The sequence below is a fragment of the Gymnogyps californianus genome, chromosome 18 (genome assembly GCF_018139145.2).
Source record: "Gymnogyps californianus isolate 813 chromosome 18, ASM1813914v2, whole genome shotgun sequence".
NCBI classification, from domain to species: domain Eukaryota; kingdom Metazoa; phylum Chordata; class Aves; order Accipitriformes; family Cathartidae; genus Gymnogyps; species Gymnogyps californianus.
This window is the reverse complement of record NC_059488.1, coordinates 7,007,938-7,021,423: the sequence shown is the minus strand read 5'-3', so window position 1 is coordinate 7,021,423 and position 13,486 is coordinate 7,007,938. Positions and strand designations below refer to the sequence as shown.

The 13,486-nt window shown below is 59.5% G+C and overlaps 1 protein-coding gene across 1 annotated transcript; it reads right to left on the bottom strand.

The window, feature by feature from the left end:
• Positions 1-2,597: 2,597 nt before the first annotated feature.
• Positions 2,598-10,535, bottom strand: PRDM12 (PR/SET domain 12). The gene is made up of 5 exons (XM_050908089.1): positions 10,322-10,535; positions 9,239-9,429; positions 7,982-8,137; positions 4,020-4,131; positions 2,598-2,980 (listed from the first exon to the last, which is right to left on the bottom strand). Exons 1-5 carry the CDS (start codon positions 10,533-10,535, stop codon positions 2,598-2,600), a joined length of 1,056 nt encoding a protein of 351 aa, XP_050764046.1.
• Positions 10,536-13,486: the final 2,951 nt, after the last annotated feature.

The following is a 13,486-nucleotide window of genomic DNA, read 5'->3' as shown; positions in this document are numbered from 1 at the left end:
CTTGAGTGCGGGCGGCGCGGCGCCGACGACCCCATCCACACGGCGCTTCCGCCCGCCATGTTAGCTGCTGGCGAGAACGCGCCTGAGGCGCAGGCGCCGCCATCTTGAGTGAGGGCGGCGGTGAGGTTTCTGGGCGGCCATTTTTGTTCCTGGCAGTGAAGAGAGTCGTGGGCTTCGCTGCGTTGGGAAGCAAAGGGAGAGAGGGGCCATGTTTAGCGAGGGCAGGCTGTGGGGCTGAGCGGGGAAGGCAGCCCCACAGCCGGGGCCGGCTCCCTGGGAGCCCGCCCCGCCGCACCGGGGGGGCACCAGGCCCCCACGGGCCTCTCCCCTGTGTCCCCAGCCTGGGGCTCGCAGGGCCCCCAGCACCCCACTTTGGGTGCCCACCCCCAGCTGAAGGGCAGCACCGCGGGCAGAGGGTGCACTTGCCCCGGAGGGAAGCAGCACCTCCAATTTCTGGGGGTGCCCGTGCCCCTGCGTGCACACACAAGTTGTTCCTTCCATGTTGTGAAGATAATTCTCTAATCCTCTTCCGAGGTGAAAGGCAGGGTCCTGGAGCTGCGCCCCCAGCCCCGCCAGTGAAGCACGGGGAGGCCGAAGGGAGCCGGGTGGGATGGGGGCAGCAGGCCGGCCGGCCGGTCCTCCCGCATTAGGTGGGCCGGGGGGCTTCACCCGGTGATGGCTGCGGCAAGCCCACGGCTGGGGACTGCAGGAAGGCCTGTGCCAGGACGGCGCTCAGGCTTGGCTTAAATATCTCCGAAGAACGAGGAATTTACCCCTTCCCCTGGCAGAGCTGTTCCAACGGTAAGTAATATGTGTGTGTGGAAGTTTTATTCATTTAACTCAAACAGCAGTTAGGCTCTCAGAGCTGCTGAGAAAATACCAAGGAAAAAGAAGCCAGCGATGACCTTCAGCGAATGCTTTCCTTCCTCTGGACCAAAATCAAACGTTACTCTTTCAAGCCAGACTTGCACCTGTAGCCCATCACAGCTGAAATATGCCCAGTATTTCATGAAAGATATCAAAGGATATCAACAGCTGTTGCTTCAAACAGAGACTGTACAGCGGAGAGAGGGAGGCACCAGACCAAATAATACCACCCGCTCCTGCACTCACCCCTTCTCTTTCAGACCTGCAAAAGGGCTTGTTTTTCCCAAAGCTGATCTTTCCTCTTCCCAGCTGCACTATTTGGTCCAACAGACGATGCTACATCTTCTTATTCCCCTTGTGCTAGTCAAAACGTTCACTCATCCCAACAGCTACATCCTTCCCCAAGAACACGTAGCAAAATAAAGCTCTCCATACTATCCATCTTCTAAATGATAAATGTTCCAAGTAATTTTTATTTAGCATACAAGAGAGAGGTACAAATGTATTTACACTGTGTACATATACAATCAAATAATATATAATATCAAAGTTTTGTAAATAATGTTTACATAAATATTTACAAAGTTAAAGTGACAGTCGTTTGTTTTTTTTTCTGGAAGTAAAACACAGTTTGTGAGAACTTTATACATCTTAGATTTATAATTAATATTAGAATACCTTCTTTTAAGCTTTATGATACACAGCCCTCCTCTCGCGTGTGGCAGGACTCCAGAGGGCGCTTAGAGTTGTCCTTGGGGACAGAGCTGGCCCAGGGACGGGTTTTCTCTGTCCCCAGAGGGCAGTAGCAGTAACAGCCGAAATGTTCCCTCACGGCTGCGGGGAGCGATGGGGAGGGATGGGGAGCAATGGGGAGGGATGCTCTCGGGGCTGGAGCAGGCACAGCCCGGCAGAGCACAGGGTCCCCCACAAAACCTGCCTGTGGATGGGCATTTCCAGCTGGCATGTCGTGCTGGGGGTGTCCCCGTGGCACATGGCCTGTCCCCTCTGCCCGTGGCGTTGCTCGGAGGTGTCGGGCAAACCCCAACACACAGCTCGGGCTGGAGGAGGGCAGGCAAGGGGATTTGGGGGGGGTGGGAAACGCGACCGTTGGCTAAATCAGGGCTCCTGAGGAGGGAAATGTGTCCCTTGGAAAGAACCACCAGGGCCAAAGCTGCCCCTGGGGTAAAGAAGCATGAATGGGGTGGCCACAACAGGGCTGTGCCAGCCTTTCAACGGGACACGTGTCTCTGCTGGACACTTGCTGGAGCAGAGGAGGAGGGATAAGAGCAATTTTTCTTTCCATCAAATTATCTGTAAAACCCAGAGGTGACTCATCCAGGCCCAGCTTTTGGGCTGCCCCAGCCCTCCCCCACTGCACCAGCAAATCCACACAGGACGTCCCGCTGTGTCCCTTTGCCCCTGTCCCCCTGCCAACCCCAGGGACCAGCAGCCCACCCTACGCCGCATCTCCCCGGGGAGGATCCCGCACGGTGCGGCTGCACCAGCAGCTTGCGGAGCTGGGCGGCGGGGGGTCCCCTCGCTCACCGAACAGCCTGCCAAACCCCATGCAAACAGCGATGCTCCAAAAATACACCAGCACCCCGCCTTCAACACACAGAGCAGCCCTGCCTCTGCCCCCCCAGCTCTACCAAGGGCCAACACCCCCCCAGTTCGTTGCATGTCTCAGCGCCAGTCTTTGCTGTCCAAAAACCCGCTGCCGCGCCGGGGCTTCACAGCACCATGGTGGGGATGTGATGGGCCAGGGAGGCGGGATGGGGCACGGGCAGGGCCGGCGAGTGAGCCTGCAGGGAGGCGTTGGGGGGCCGATGGCGAGCGCTTTTCTGGTGTGCCCGCAGCCCGGCGAGCTGGGAGTAGGCACTTTGGCAAACCTGGCACTTGTAGGGACGCTCGCCGGTGTGCAAGCGGACGTGGTTGCGGAGGGTGGAGGACTGGCTGAAGCGGCGATTGCAGAAGCGGCACACGAAGGGCTTGTCCAGGGTGTGGATGCGCATGTGGGAGCGCAGGTTGCTGCGGGAGTTGAAGCCCCGGTGGCAGATGACGCAGCGCATGCGCCCCGTCGTGCTGGCTCCCGTCTCCACTGCATGGAAGTCCTCTGGGGACAACAGGGGACGGTCAGGCGCTGCCCTCCAGCATGGCAGCTCACCCCCTCCCCGAACCCCCAAGGTGCCGACTGCCCTAAATAACCACCCCGTGCCCCCTCGCTGGCTCCCTGCCCGCTGAGGATGCCTGCTCATGGAGACACCCATCCCGGGCAGAGCGGGGTCACAGGCTGGCACTTAGGGCTTTGGGACAGGGCCAGAACAGGCTGGGAACGGGCTCACCCAAATTTAGGTGAGAGGGAACACTCAAGCCGACCTCTCTCCCCTATAGACAGGCACAAAAAGCGCTTTTCCCCTCCCTCAGCTGCCAGCAGAGCTGGAAGGGGCGAGCGCAGGAACCCCCAGCTCACAACCACGCTGCCCTGGCCTCCAGCCCGGGCTCTTCAGCAGCAGCATGCTGTCCCTGCACTGATCCCAGCTTCTCCCTCTGCTCTGCTGGCCTCTGACCCGGCTCTCTCAGAGCGGGGAGTGGGGCTGGGGAGCACAGATGGGGTCTGGCTCTGAACACAGCATCCTCCAAAAGTGCCCGAGAGCTCTGCTGCCTGCCCGCAGAGGAGCGCCTCGGGGAACCACTAAGACAAGCAGAGAGTGAAAGCCCAGGGAGAGACACCTCGCCCATCACATCCTCCTGTGATGGGGATTTGGGGAAAGCTCTGTTAAATGCAGAGTGGGGACGCAGGCATCTGCATCCACTTGGCGTTTCACAGTGCGTTGGGGCTGCCTTCCTCCCGCTCGCACGCCTGCCCTGCTCCTCCCTGCCCGGCTGGGTCGGGCAGCGACTGCCGGCCACCACACCAGCAATAGCTGTGGGCAAACCAGCACGGAGGTAACCCCCCGAATTACTGGGGACCCGCTCAAGCTGTATGGATCTGTCTCATAGTCCCTATGTTTGTCCCCAGAGAGCTGGAGGATCTGACATATCTCCTGGGATGTCCCTGCCCCATGCCCACCCCATGGCCTGAGAGCTGGGGACAGGGTGAATGGAGAACGGGCAGGGATGCTGCACCCATGGATGTTTCCAATGTTACCTACCATGTTTGTTCTTCTTCTGCTCCTCTTCCAGCCCTGGCACACCCGGGATGCCCAGGAAGGTGTTATGGGAGTTCCCGTACCAGACCAGCAGCTCTTGGTCAGGTGGAATCATCTAGAAAGAGGGATATAGACAGGGCTGTCAGGAGGGGCGATGAATGGCTCCCCGTGCATCCTCGGCTGGTCGCTCCGGACCTACCCTGGCCATACCCCATCTCCTGTCAGACCCTGCTGCCATCTGGGACCTGCCAGCGGTCCCCAGCACCCCCTGGGCAGGCACGGCACGGCGCAGGCTGCAGCACTGAAGGCGATGGCACGGCTCAGCACCATCCATCACCGACACAAACCTGCACCGGGGTGTCCCCCAAGCTGGGCCACAAACAACGTGACAGGCAAATAAGCAGCTATAGGGCACACAGACAGAGCTGGGGTCTCTGGAGCAAAGGACCCAGAGGTCCCTGCAGCTCGGGGAGACGAAGACACGGCGGCACACAGAGACACAGAGAAATGTGCCATGAACTGCTGCGAGGCACAAGTGACAGAGACCAAAGCAGGGAGCCATGACATGGAGCCCCAGCTCAGCACTCCTGCAGAGCGTTTCGGCTCTGGACGGAGCCATCAGCACCCTCCTGCTGTAGGGCACAGGCAGCATCTCCCACCCAACCCCTCTGGGGCTTATTTTAGAAGGTGGAAATGCAGATGCACCCTTTTGCACCACCCACGCTCCTGTTTCCCTGAAACGATGGCACTTCTCCTTCCCCTCTTGTTCCTGTTATGTTCCTGCACGGCCGGAGCAAGCAGCCAGGAAACGCCGTTCAAGCCTCCCCGCGTGAAGCGGCCGTGGCTGGGAAGACAGATGCTCTCACACCGGTTCAGGCAACACTAATAACAACATCACTTTATAAAAAACACACATATTTTCCCCTCGCAGGTCCCTAGTGTTAAGAACCTAATTTAGAAATGGGCAAGTCCTGCGTTTCAGAGGATGGCTTTCCATACACAGAGTCATCCAAGAAAAGCATCATCCACGTGAAACACAGACCATAAGTTAGATCACCCAAGCACCGAAAATGTGCCTAATTTTAAGCACCTGAAAGCAGTGGGAATTTGACTTCATATGTTTAAGTGTCCGTCTGCATAAAGACCTCACTGGGGCTGCAGAGTAGGAATTTGGGAGGCAGGGGAAGCCGAAAACATTTTGCATCCCGAGCTGGTGCCGTTTCTTGGTGTCATTTTCTCTTAACAGAAAATTAGTTATTTTTAATACAAGCAAATCGAATAAAATATCACCAAAAGGATAAAACACATTTCCCGTGTGCATACGTGCGTGCGTGCATGCATGTTTATGTTCTGCTGGAGCTGGTGCACATATGCCAGCAGTGGGTGAGCACACACATGCATACACCCCAAAGCAATTTAAATTGCTCCCCAGGAATCTCGTGGCCTTCAGATCAAAGGCCAAAACTCGCTGCCCTCCCTTTATTTTCCAGCAGCGGCAACTTGGAATTGCTGAGGAAGAGGATGGGGAAAAAACAGACTAGTAAGTAAGGGCAGGAACGGGCAAAACACATGAAAATATTAAAGGCAAATAGTGAAAAAGGCACCCAATAAATCTGATTTTGTGGTGGGTAGGTGAGAAAGGCATCCTAAGAAAAGCATCCTAAGAGATACTGCTCTGGAGTCCTGGTGCAGCAGAGGTGGGTGCCGAGCAACAGGGGCTGGGCACCTCGCGGTGCCCGCCGGGGAGGGGATGCAGCGAGCACAGAGCAGGAGGTGGGGGACCCCCCACGGCCGGTGGGGGATGGAGGGTGACAGTGCCCATGCACGGACGCATGTGCTGCTGAGGGGGCACCGCTAAGTTCGGGTCGGTGTTTGCGTATCCTGCCCGAGACTGAGCTCTTCCAGCCGGTCTCGGGCTGATGCTGCGCTCTGGGTCCAGGATTTGTGGTGAGGGAGGCGACAAGGCGGGAGCGGTGGGTAACAAGCGGGGAGCTCGCTCGGGTCCGAGATGCTGCATTTGTGTGCCCATAGCTCTGCGCGAGGGGATTAATGAGCAGAGAGAGAACCACAAAAGGAAAATCCTCTCTTGCTTTTCTTTTTCTTGCTGGGTGCAGAAACCCCAATGAGTTGGAACAAGCGGTCGGTTTTGGGCTGCATGTGTGCGTGCACGCACGCGTGCCTGCAGGCGTGTTGCACAGGCACAGGTGGGAACGGGGAGCCCATGAAAGATGCAGATCCTCGACCTGTCGAGCAAGCCTGCAGATTGACTGTGACTGTACGGGGCCTCTACACACACCTCCCCGAATACCGGCTCACCTGCCCCATCCTCCGTGCATGCACAAGGTGTGAGAAACGCGGCTGTATTCCTAATTACACCACAGCTACCTGGAATTATTTTACTACATTGAATAATTTAAGAACAGTAATAAAAAGCAATTCAGCTGCTGTCACAACAGGCACAGCTGCCCACAAGAATATCAGGTCTTAAAACCGGGTACAGCTGAAGCCTACGGAAGGGTGTCCAGGATGGGGAGAGCAGCACAGAAGTGCTCGGGGCTCTTGCTCGCAGCGCTGCACGGGGAAAGGTGGCAGAGCCCCGAGAGGCACACGGGACTCTCCTGCAGTGGAAGAAAATACCCATTCTCTTCTTACCCACCCACTTGCCTTTCCCATCCCACTGCGGCGATTCCAAACCCAGCCCTGATGCAGGATTGGGCCATGGTCCTGTACCGTGGAGCATTTGAGCATCTGCTCCTCTCTAAGCCACCACGGGGCCCAGCTAGATCTGGGGAGCTGCCCTTGCCCACGGAACCAGCGGGCACTTGTGCTCTTTCCCAGCTACGACCCTCTCCCAGCTGCGAGCAGTGTGGAAGCCCACACTCCTGAGCGTGCGAGACTTTGGACCCGGTACTGGAGAGGGACAGTCCCACAGTGCTGGTCTGGGATGGAATGGGAGATGTTCCCGCTTGTGACTCTAAGCCGAAGCAGCTGCACAGGGACACTTGCCCGAGCTACCACCTTTCTCCACCTGCAACAGCATCGGGTTATGGGGACACTGTTCGCAAGCGGGCTGGTCCTCGCCATCACACCGCTGGCACTGCGTGACTTGTACGCGTGCAGCATCGACGCTGCCAGGGAGCTGGACACCAACCTCCATCCCAGCATCTCCCGCGGGGATCTGTGGGTACCTCCAGCCTTCACCCCACAGCACGGCAGCCCGTGCCCTGGGACATTCCTGGGACCCAGTGCCTGCCCCTGCTCCCCCACCGGGCCAGCACCCACCAGCACCTCGTACAGCAGCCCATGGATGAGCCAGGAAGGATGAGGCCCATCCCCACAGCCCGCTGCAGACAGCCTGAGGCACGGCTGCGCCTGCGCCGCACCCTGCCCGCTCTGCGGCTCCTTGCCCGGCTCCTGCAGCCCCGTTCCTCCTCTCACTCTCTTTACAGCCGAAGCCGCTTGCGACCCCGGAGCAAAAGGTGTGCAGAGCCAGGCACAGCCTGCACTTGGCACCTGGGTTTCACAGAAACCCCCAAACTTTCCCCTGCTGCAGAGAAGCAGCTTCTGCACAAAATCCCATTTTTCAAGAGAGCATCAAAACCCTACTCCTGCCCAAAGCCCTGGCTGGGCCAGGATTGCAGCTCTTTTCATGCTTTACACCCCAAAACAAGCTTGGGCAGCATTTGCTCTCCCTCTGCTCAGCACGTGTCACCCCATGAGCCCACCAAAAGGGGACAGAGAGGAGAAGGGCCCTTTGCTGCTCCCTGAAGCCCATGCAATGGCCGTTCCCCGCGGTGCCTGCCTGTCCCAGCGGGTCTGGATGCCGAGGACGGCAAAGCCACCCTGTGCTCCCACAGACACCCCAGCAACAGCCCAAAGAACAAGGGAGGGTCTGTGGGCTGGGGGGGGTCCCAAAGCCCTGCTCCCCTCCTGCAGCTGCCCAGCTGCCTCCCGGCCCCGCTTACCTCAATGGCCTTGTAGAAGATGCTGTTCCCGATCTGGACCACCTCCAGGTTCTGCTCCTGCTCATTCCGCGCACATTTGATGTAGGTCATCCAGCTGCGGTGGTCCTCCTGGCTGGCATCGATGAAGTACCGCACCGTGCCGTCTTCGTTGAAGACCTGGGAGGGGGAGAGAGCGGTTGGTAGCCATGCTGCCCACGATGGACCGAGTCCCTCCACCTCCTGCCTCTGGAATAAAGTCCCCGGCTGGGGACAAGCTCAAAGCCAGCACGGCCTCAGGGCTGAGACCCTGCCGGCAGCCGGGAGCTGCTGCCTGCGGACGGGAGGTGCCCGAACCTTTCCTGCTCATGGTGCTGGACTGCGCATCCGCGGCGAGGCTGAAGAAGGGTGCCCTGCTCTCGCTGGGCAGGCACGGCTGGCCCCGCTGGCCCATGCCCACCTGGATAACCCAGCTCCTTGCCTCAATCCCCCTTCTCGGCAGAGCCCCACCAGCAGCTCGGCCCCGAAGGGGCTACTCAGCATCCTACAGCTGCCCGCAGGAGCGGGGGCATCCCTGGGAGGAGGAGGAAGGTGCCTTCCAGACCTGGCCCTTGGGGGAAGATGCTTTGCGGGGTGGCAGGAGAGGTGAGGCAAGTTTCTATTAGGCATAAAATTATAATAATAATAAAAAATAATGATTAATAATAATTAAAATGTGCGAGTCTGACACTCAGTGAAACAAAAAAAAAAAGAGGAAAACCCCCTCTACTAGCTGGGCATTAATGCGTGATGTCCTGGCAGCTCAGATCCCCCCAGACCCCACGGCTTCACTCGGGGTTAACCACACCGGGGCTGGGACAAAGCAGGGGATGAGGCAGAGCTGGTTTTGCCCGCCGTGCACTGGTTTTGCCCGCCGTGCACTGGTTTTGCCCGCCGTGCGCGGTGCAGGCAGCTGCCAGCCGGGTGTTTCACCATGACGGGGAAGGGCAGGGCAGGGTGTGATCCTGCTGCGTGGGACACGAGCAACAGCGTTTCGGGGCTCCTCCGAGAGCTGGCTGCACCCCGAGGGCTGAAGAAGCCTTGCCTTTCTCCTGCCCCAAGGGTCTCCTAAACCCACCTGCCCTGGAGGAAGCCGGATCTTTGCATGAACGGGGAAACTGAGGCACGGGGAGGGTGCCTGACGGCACACAAGCAGAGGACAAAGCCCCCGGGCCCCAGCACCCCGTCCCTGCCTCTCCCTGGGCCAGCCGGGGCTGGGGGTACGGGGGGGGGTGTCGTTACCTCCCACATGAGGTTGTTGTTCTTGCACAGGTCCACATGCTCCGGCGAGATGACCCTGCCCGTGAACGGTCCCATCTCGGTGCCGGCCTTGATCCAAGTCTTGGAGAAGATGCCGAGCCCTTCCCCGGGGATGGAGCTCTGGGCGATGATCACTTCCGACGGCAGGACCAGGCTGGACAGCTTCTGCACCTCTGCGGGCAGCGGGAGAGGGCTCGGAAACGGGACCCGCCGCCTTCCGACCCCCTCCCGCCCCACCGCTCCCCGGGCTGGCCGCGGGGAAGGGCCGGGGGCTCGCCGGGGTGCCCGGGGAGGGGTCCCCGCTGCCCCCCCCTCCCCGGCCCCAGCCCACATCCCGGGTCTGAGCCTTTTAAACGCCCAACCGGGCTCCTACAAAGCGGTACAAGGTTCCCCCCGGGGCATTGAGGAGGTACCTGGGAAAAGCAGCCCGGGCTGGGCGAGGGAGCGGGGCTGAGAAAGGAGGTTAAATGGTGTCTATTTCGGCCCATCCAGCAATTTGTCATGCTGTTAAAGTGATCTGCATTCATTAAACTCAACTAGAAAGAAATTGCTAATTCTAAATTCATTAGTCCTTTAGGAATGCTGTAGCTGTACATTGTGCCTGAATGGCGCAAGGGCTTGTTCAAAAGGGCCCAGGAATTCCTCTAACAAAATGGGGAGATGAGATGGTTGACATATCGTGAATGGAAATGGAATTAGCCTTCATGGTAAATTAAGAGAGGAACAGAAATCCGAGAGGGGGAAAAGGGAGCCGGGACGCCCCGGCGATGCCGGGGCGAGAGAAAAGATATTGTCCCGGGCGGCTGAATGCGGGGCGGCCCCGGCCCCCCCCGGCCCCCTCCCCAGCCCGCGGTTTAAGTGGGAACTTTCTCAGGTCAAGCCCAAGTTAACCAAATGAATTTAAAGCCCTTCTTCCCCAGTCAACTGCTATTACACGCCTGGGGAGAGCGGGGCGCCGGGACCCGCATCCCGCCGCCGGGCACCGGGGGCCCGTCCCGGGGCCGATGGGGACGGAGGAGGGGGGGGTTCCGGGGTGGGGTGGGGGTGTCCGGTGCCGCCACTCACCTCCGGAGAAGGACTGAGCCAGGACCTCGGCCGTGAAGGCGGTCTTGGGGCTGCTCTTCTCCTCGAAGAGCTGCTCGCCCAGGACGTTTCTCCAGCGGCCGTAGAGGAAGCTGTGCAGGATGTCGGAGGTGATCACCTCGGCCAGCGAGAGCCCCTGCGGCTTCAGCCCGGGCTTGAGCACCAGGGCTTCGGCGGGCAGCACCGAGCCCATCATGGGGGCGAGGCGGCGGGCGGGCCGGGCTCGGCGGGGCGCGGGCGGCGGGCCGGGCTCCGTGCCGCTCGGCGGCTCCCGCCCGGCTATATATGAGCTTCATTGACCCTCCTAATTGGTTATTAATGACCTCCCTGACGTTGGCGGAGAGACTGGGGCTGCCGGAGCGAGGCGAGCCGTCGGAGCCCCCCCCCCCCCCCCGCTTCCCCGTCCCCCGTCCCCTCCTTCCCTCCCCTCCCCGGGGGTGGGGTGGCTGGAGGGAGGGAGGGACACGGCGAGCACACACGCACATGCACACACACACGCACGCATATACACACGCACCGGCTCAGCCCCCCGCACCCCTCGGCCCAGGCAAACCTAAACCCCGGGCACCCGCCCCCGGCCAGCAGCCGGGCAGGGGCGAAAAAGCAACGAAACCGGCAGAAATGCCCACGGCGGTGCCCCACGGACGGGGGGCACCCTCGGGCACGGTCCCGCACGGCCCCGCTCCCCGCCCGGCCCCCGCGCTCGTTTTGGGGGTGAAACGCGACGCTTTGGGGCCGCTACCGCACCACAACGAAATCGGCGGCCCCGACGCCGCCAACCCCCGCTGCTCGGCGGCGTTTGGCCCCTGCGGCCCCGGGGGAACGGGCCGGGGCTCCCCCAGCGGGTCCCGAGCCGCCGCGGCTCCCCGCTTTCCCCCCCCCCCCCCGCCGCATCCCCGGCCCCGGCGGGTCGGTACCGGCGGCCCCGGGAAAAGCCGGGAGAAGCCGGGGCTGCCCCCCCCAAATCCCGGGGAGGGTCCTCAAGCACAGAGCGGGGGGCTACGCGCCCCCGGGGCTGGTCCCCGCTTGCACCCAGGGCCAGGCTCGCCCGGCTGCAACCTCCAGCCCGGCCGGTCCCCAAACCCGCGTCCCCGTTGCATTTCCCAGGGAAAGGTGGGAAGGGCCGGGAATTGTGCCCACGGGTGAAAGGGGCCGGAGTGGATCCCCCACCTCCCCGCAACGGCAACCGTGTCCTGCCGCGTCCCCCCCAGGGCCGGACCCCCACCCCCGGGGAGGCTGCAGCATCTCTGGGGCTCTGCCGCCGCAGCATCCCCATCTCCACACCCAAAAATATTCCCCGGCCAGCCACGGTGCCCACGCCACCCCCCGCCCCGCCGAGCCCCCGGAGCCCCGCAGCCACCCCTGTCCCCCAGGAAGGTGGCACCGGAGCGGTCCCCACAAATTCAGTGAGCCCCTCCCTCAGGGCCCGCAGCTTTGCCAGCTCAGCAAAGGGTTAATCTTTCCTGGATTTAAACCCAATCCTGCTGTGTCGGAGTTTAGAGCCCTCTCCTTAGCCTTGTTCTTTTGATTTTCATGGGGACGAGGGGCTGTAAAGGCTGGGCTGGGGGGGAGAGGGGGGGAAGAAGGATGGGCCCCCAAATTCCTCAAGCACTCAAAGGCCGGCTCCTGCACTCCAAACCCCCGGGCAGCCCCGCTGGGTCCAAACCGTGCCCGGAGAAGGAGCCGGGCACATCCAGACCCCCCCGATCCCCCCGCCCCAGCCCCCGGGTGGGTATTTTATAGGGTGAGCTTGTCGGGCGGCTTTTCCCCTTGGCAGGGCTGCCTGGCGAAAGTGATGTTACAACCCAGGCGCAATTATTTCTATTAACCCAATCAAGAAGAGGCGCAAACGTCGGGAATCAACCCAAACCTGCGGTTACTGAGGGTGTTTGCCCGGAGAGAGGCAGCGCTGCCCTGGAAAGGGGAGGTTAATAACCTGCCAGGGTTTGGTTTAGGTTTTAATGTACGTAAAAATAAGTTTATTTTGTTTTTCTGGACTTTGGCTATAGGAGCCGTCAGCCGACGTGGCGTGTGAATATTTCAGCTTTGCTAAATATAACGCATCAGGTGGAAAGCTTTCACAACACACGTCTTCCTCCGGCCGCCGAAGCAAGCGATCCCCTCGGATTGCGGTTTTTTTTTTTTCCCCCAGGAAACACATCAACCTTCAAGTTATCCCGGGACAAAAAATAAATAGATGCTCTTGAAAACCCTGCGGCTCCCGTGCGGGCTGCGCTGCAGCCCGGTCCCGGCTGCGGGGGCTGCGGGGGGCTCGGGGGGGGTGGTGGTGGAAAAAGGTAGGGGAAAAAAATCCTTCCATTTTCTGCGTGGTTTTAAATATCCCCAGCTGTTTCCCAAAGCTTCTTCCCAGTCCTAGGAAGGTGCTTTGGTGTGTTCCCCCCCCCCGCCTCGTTTCTCTTTTTTAATATCGCAGCTATCCCTCCTTTTTAACATTTAAGAGGAAACAAGTTTAATATTCATGGCTGTTAATAGAGAAGGGCCATTATCGCCGCCCCATTGTTCTGAGCCCCGCACAATGCTGCTTGTATTTTCATGTGTATATTCCCAAAGTTCCTTCTGAGCGTTTAGTGAGCACTTTAATATTCATGGGTGTTAATAGAGAAGCCCTCAGTATATTGGCATATTGTTGGGAGGTGTACATATTGGTCTGACTTTGAATAGCCACAGTCCTCTTTTCTTTTGCTCTGTTTTGCAGGGTTGATGGGCCAGGAGTAAATGGGCATTTTTCCCCCCCGTCTCCCCCTTACAGAGAGAACATCTTTATTCCAGTCCCAGACTTTCTGGTTTCCCATTCAGGACCCTCAGAAATAATGTCAGGCAGAAGAAAAGTGGAGCAAATCAATCTTTCATGGTCTTTTTGAGACCAATTTGACATCCATGGACTCTTCTTTTCTTTCACAGCCTACAAGGGGATGGTCAGGATCTGGACAAGGTTGGGGTCTGATGAGGGGAGACATGGGATCATAATGCAGCAAAGAGAGAAAAGAAAAGCAAAACAAGAAAAGATTGCAGGGATGGGGTGATGGAGGAAAAATGAGGGTGAATGACAGTGCAAGAAAGGAGATTAGAGCCCAGCAGCTGCTTTTTGGGGGGCGGGGGGGAGGGGGGAGCTCTCTCCCCTCTTCC

What these genes read in the sequence shown, in the direction of transcription:
- PRDM12 (XM_050908089.1), bottom strand. Translation starts at nt 10,535, where the DNA reads ATGATGGGCTCGGTGCTGCCCGCCGAAGCCCTGGTGCTCAAGCCCGGG. An exon ending in ACAACAACCTCATGTGGGAG is followed by an intron (nt 8,138 to 9,238) that starts GTAACGACACCC and finishes TCCCCCTCCCAG; the next exon opens with GTCTTCAACGAAGACGGCAC. An exon ending in TCTTCTACAAGGCCATTGAG is followed by an intron (nt 4,132 to 7,981) that starts GTAAGCGGGGCC and finishes CCCTCTTTCTAG; the next exon opens with ATGATTCCACCTGACCAAGA.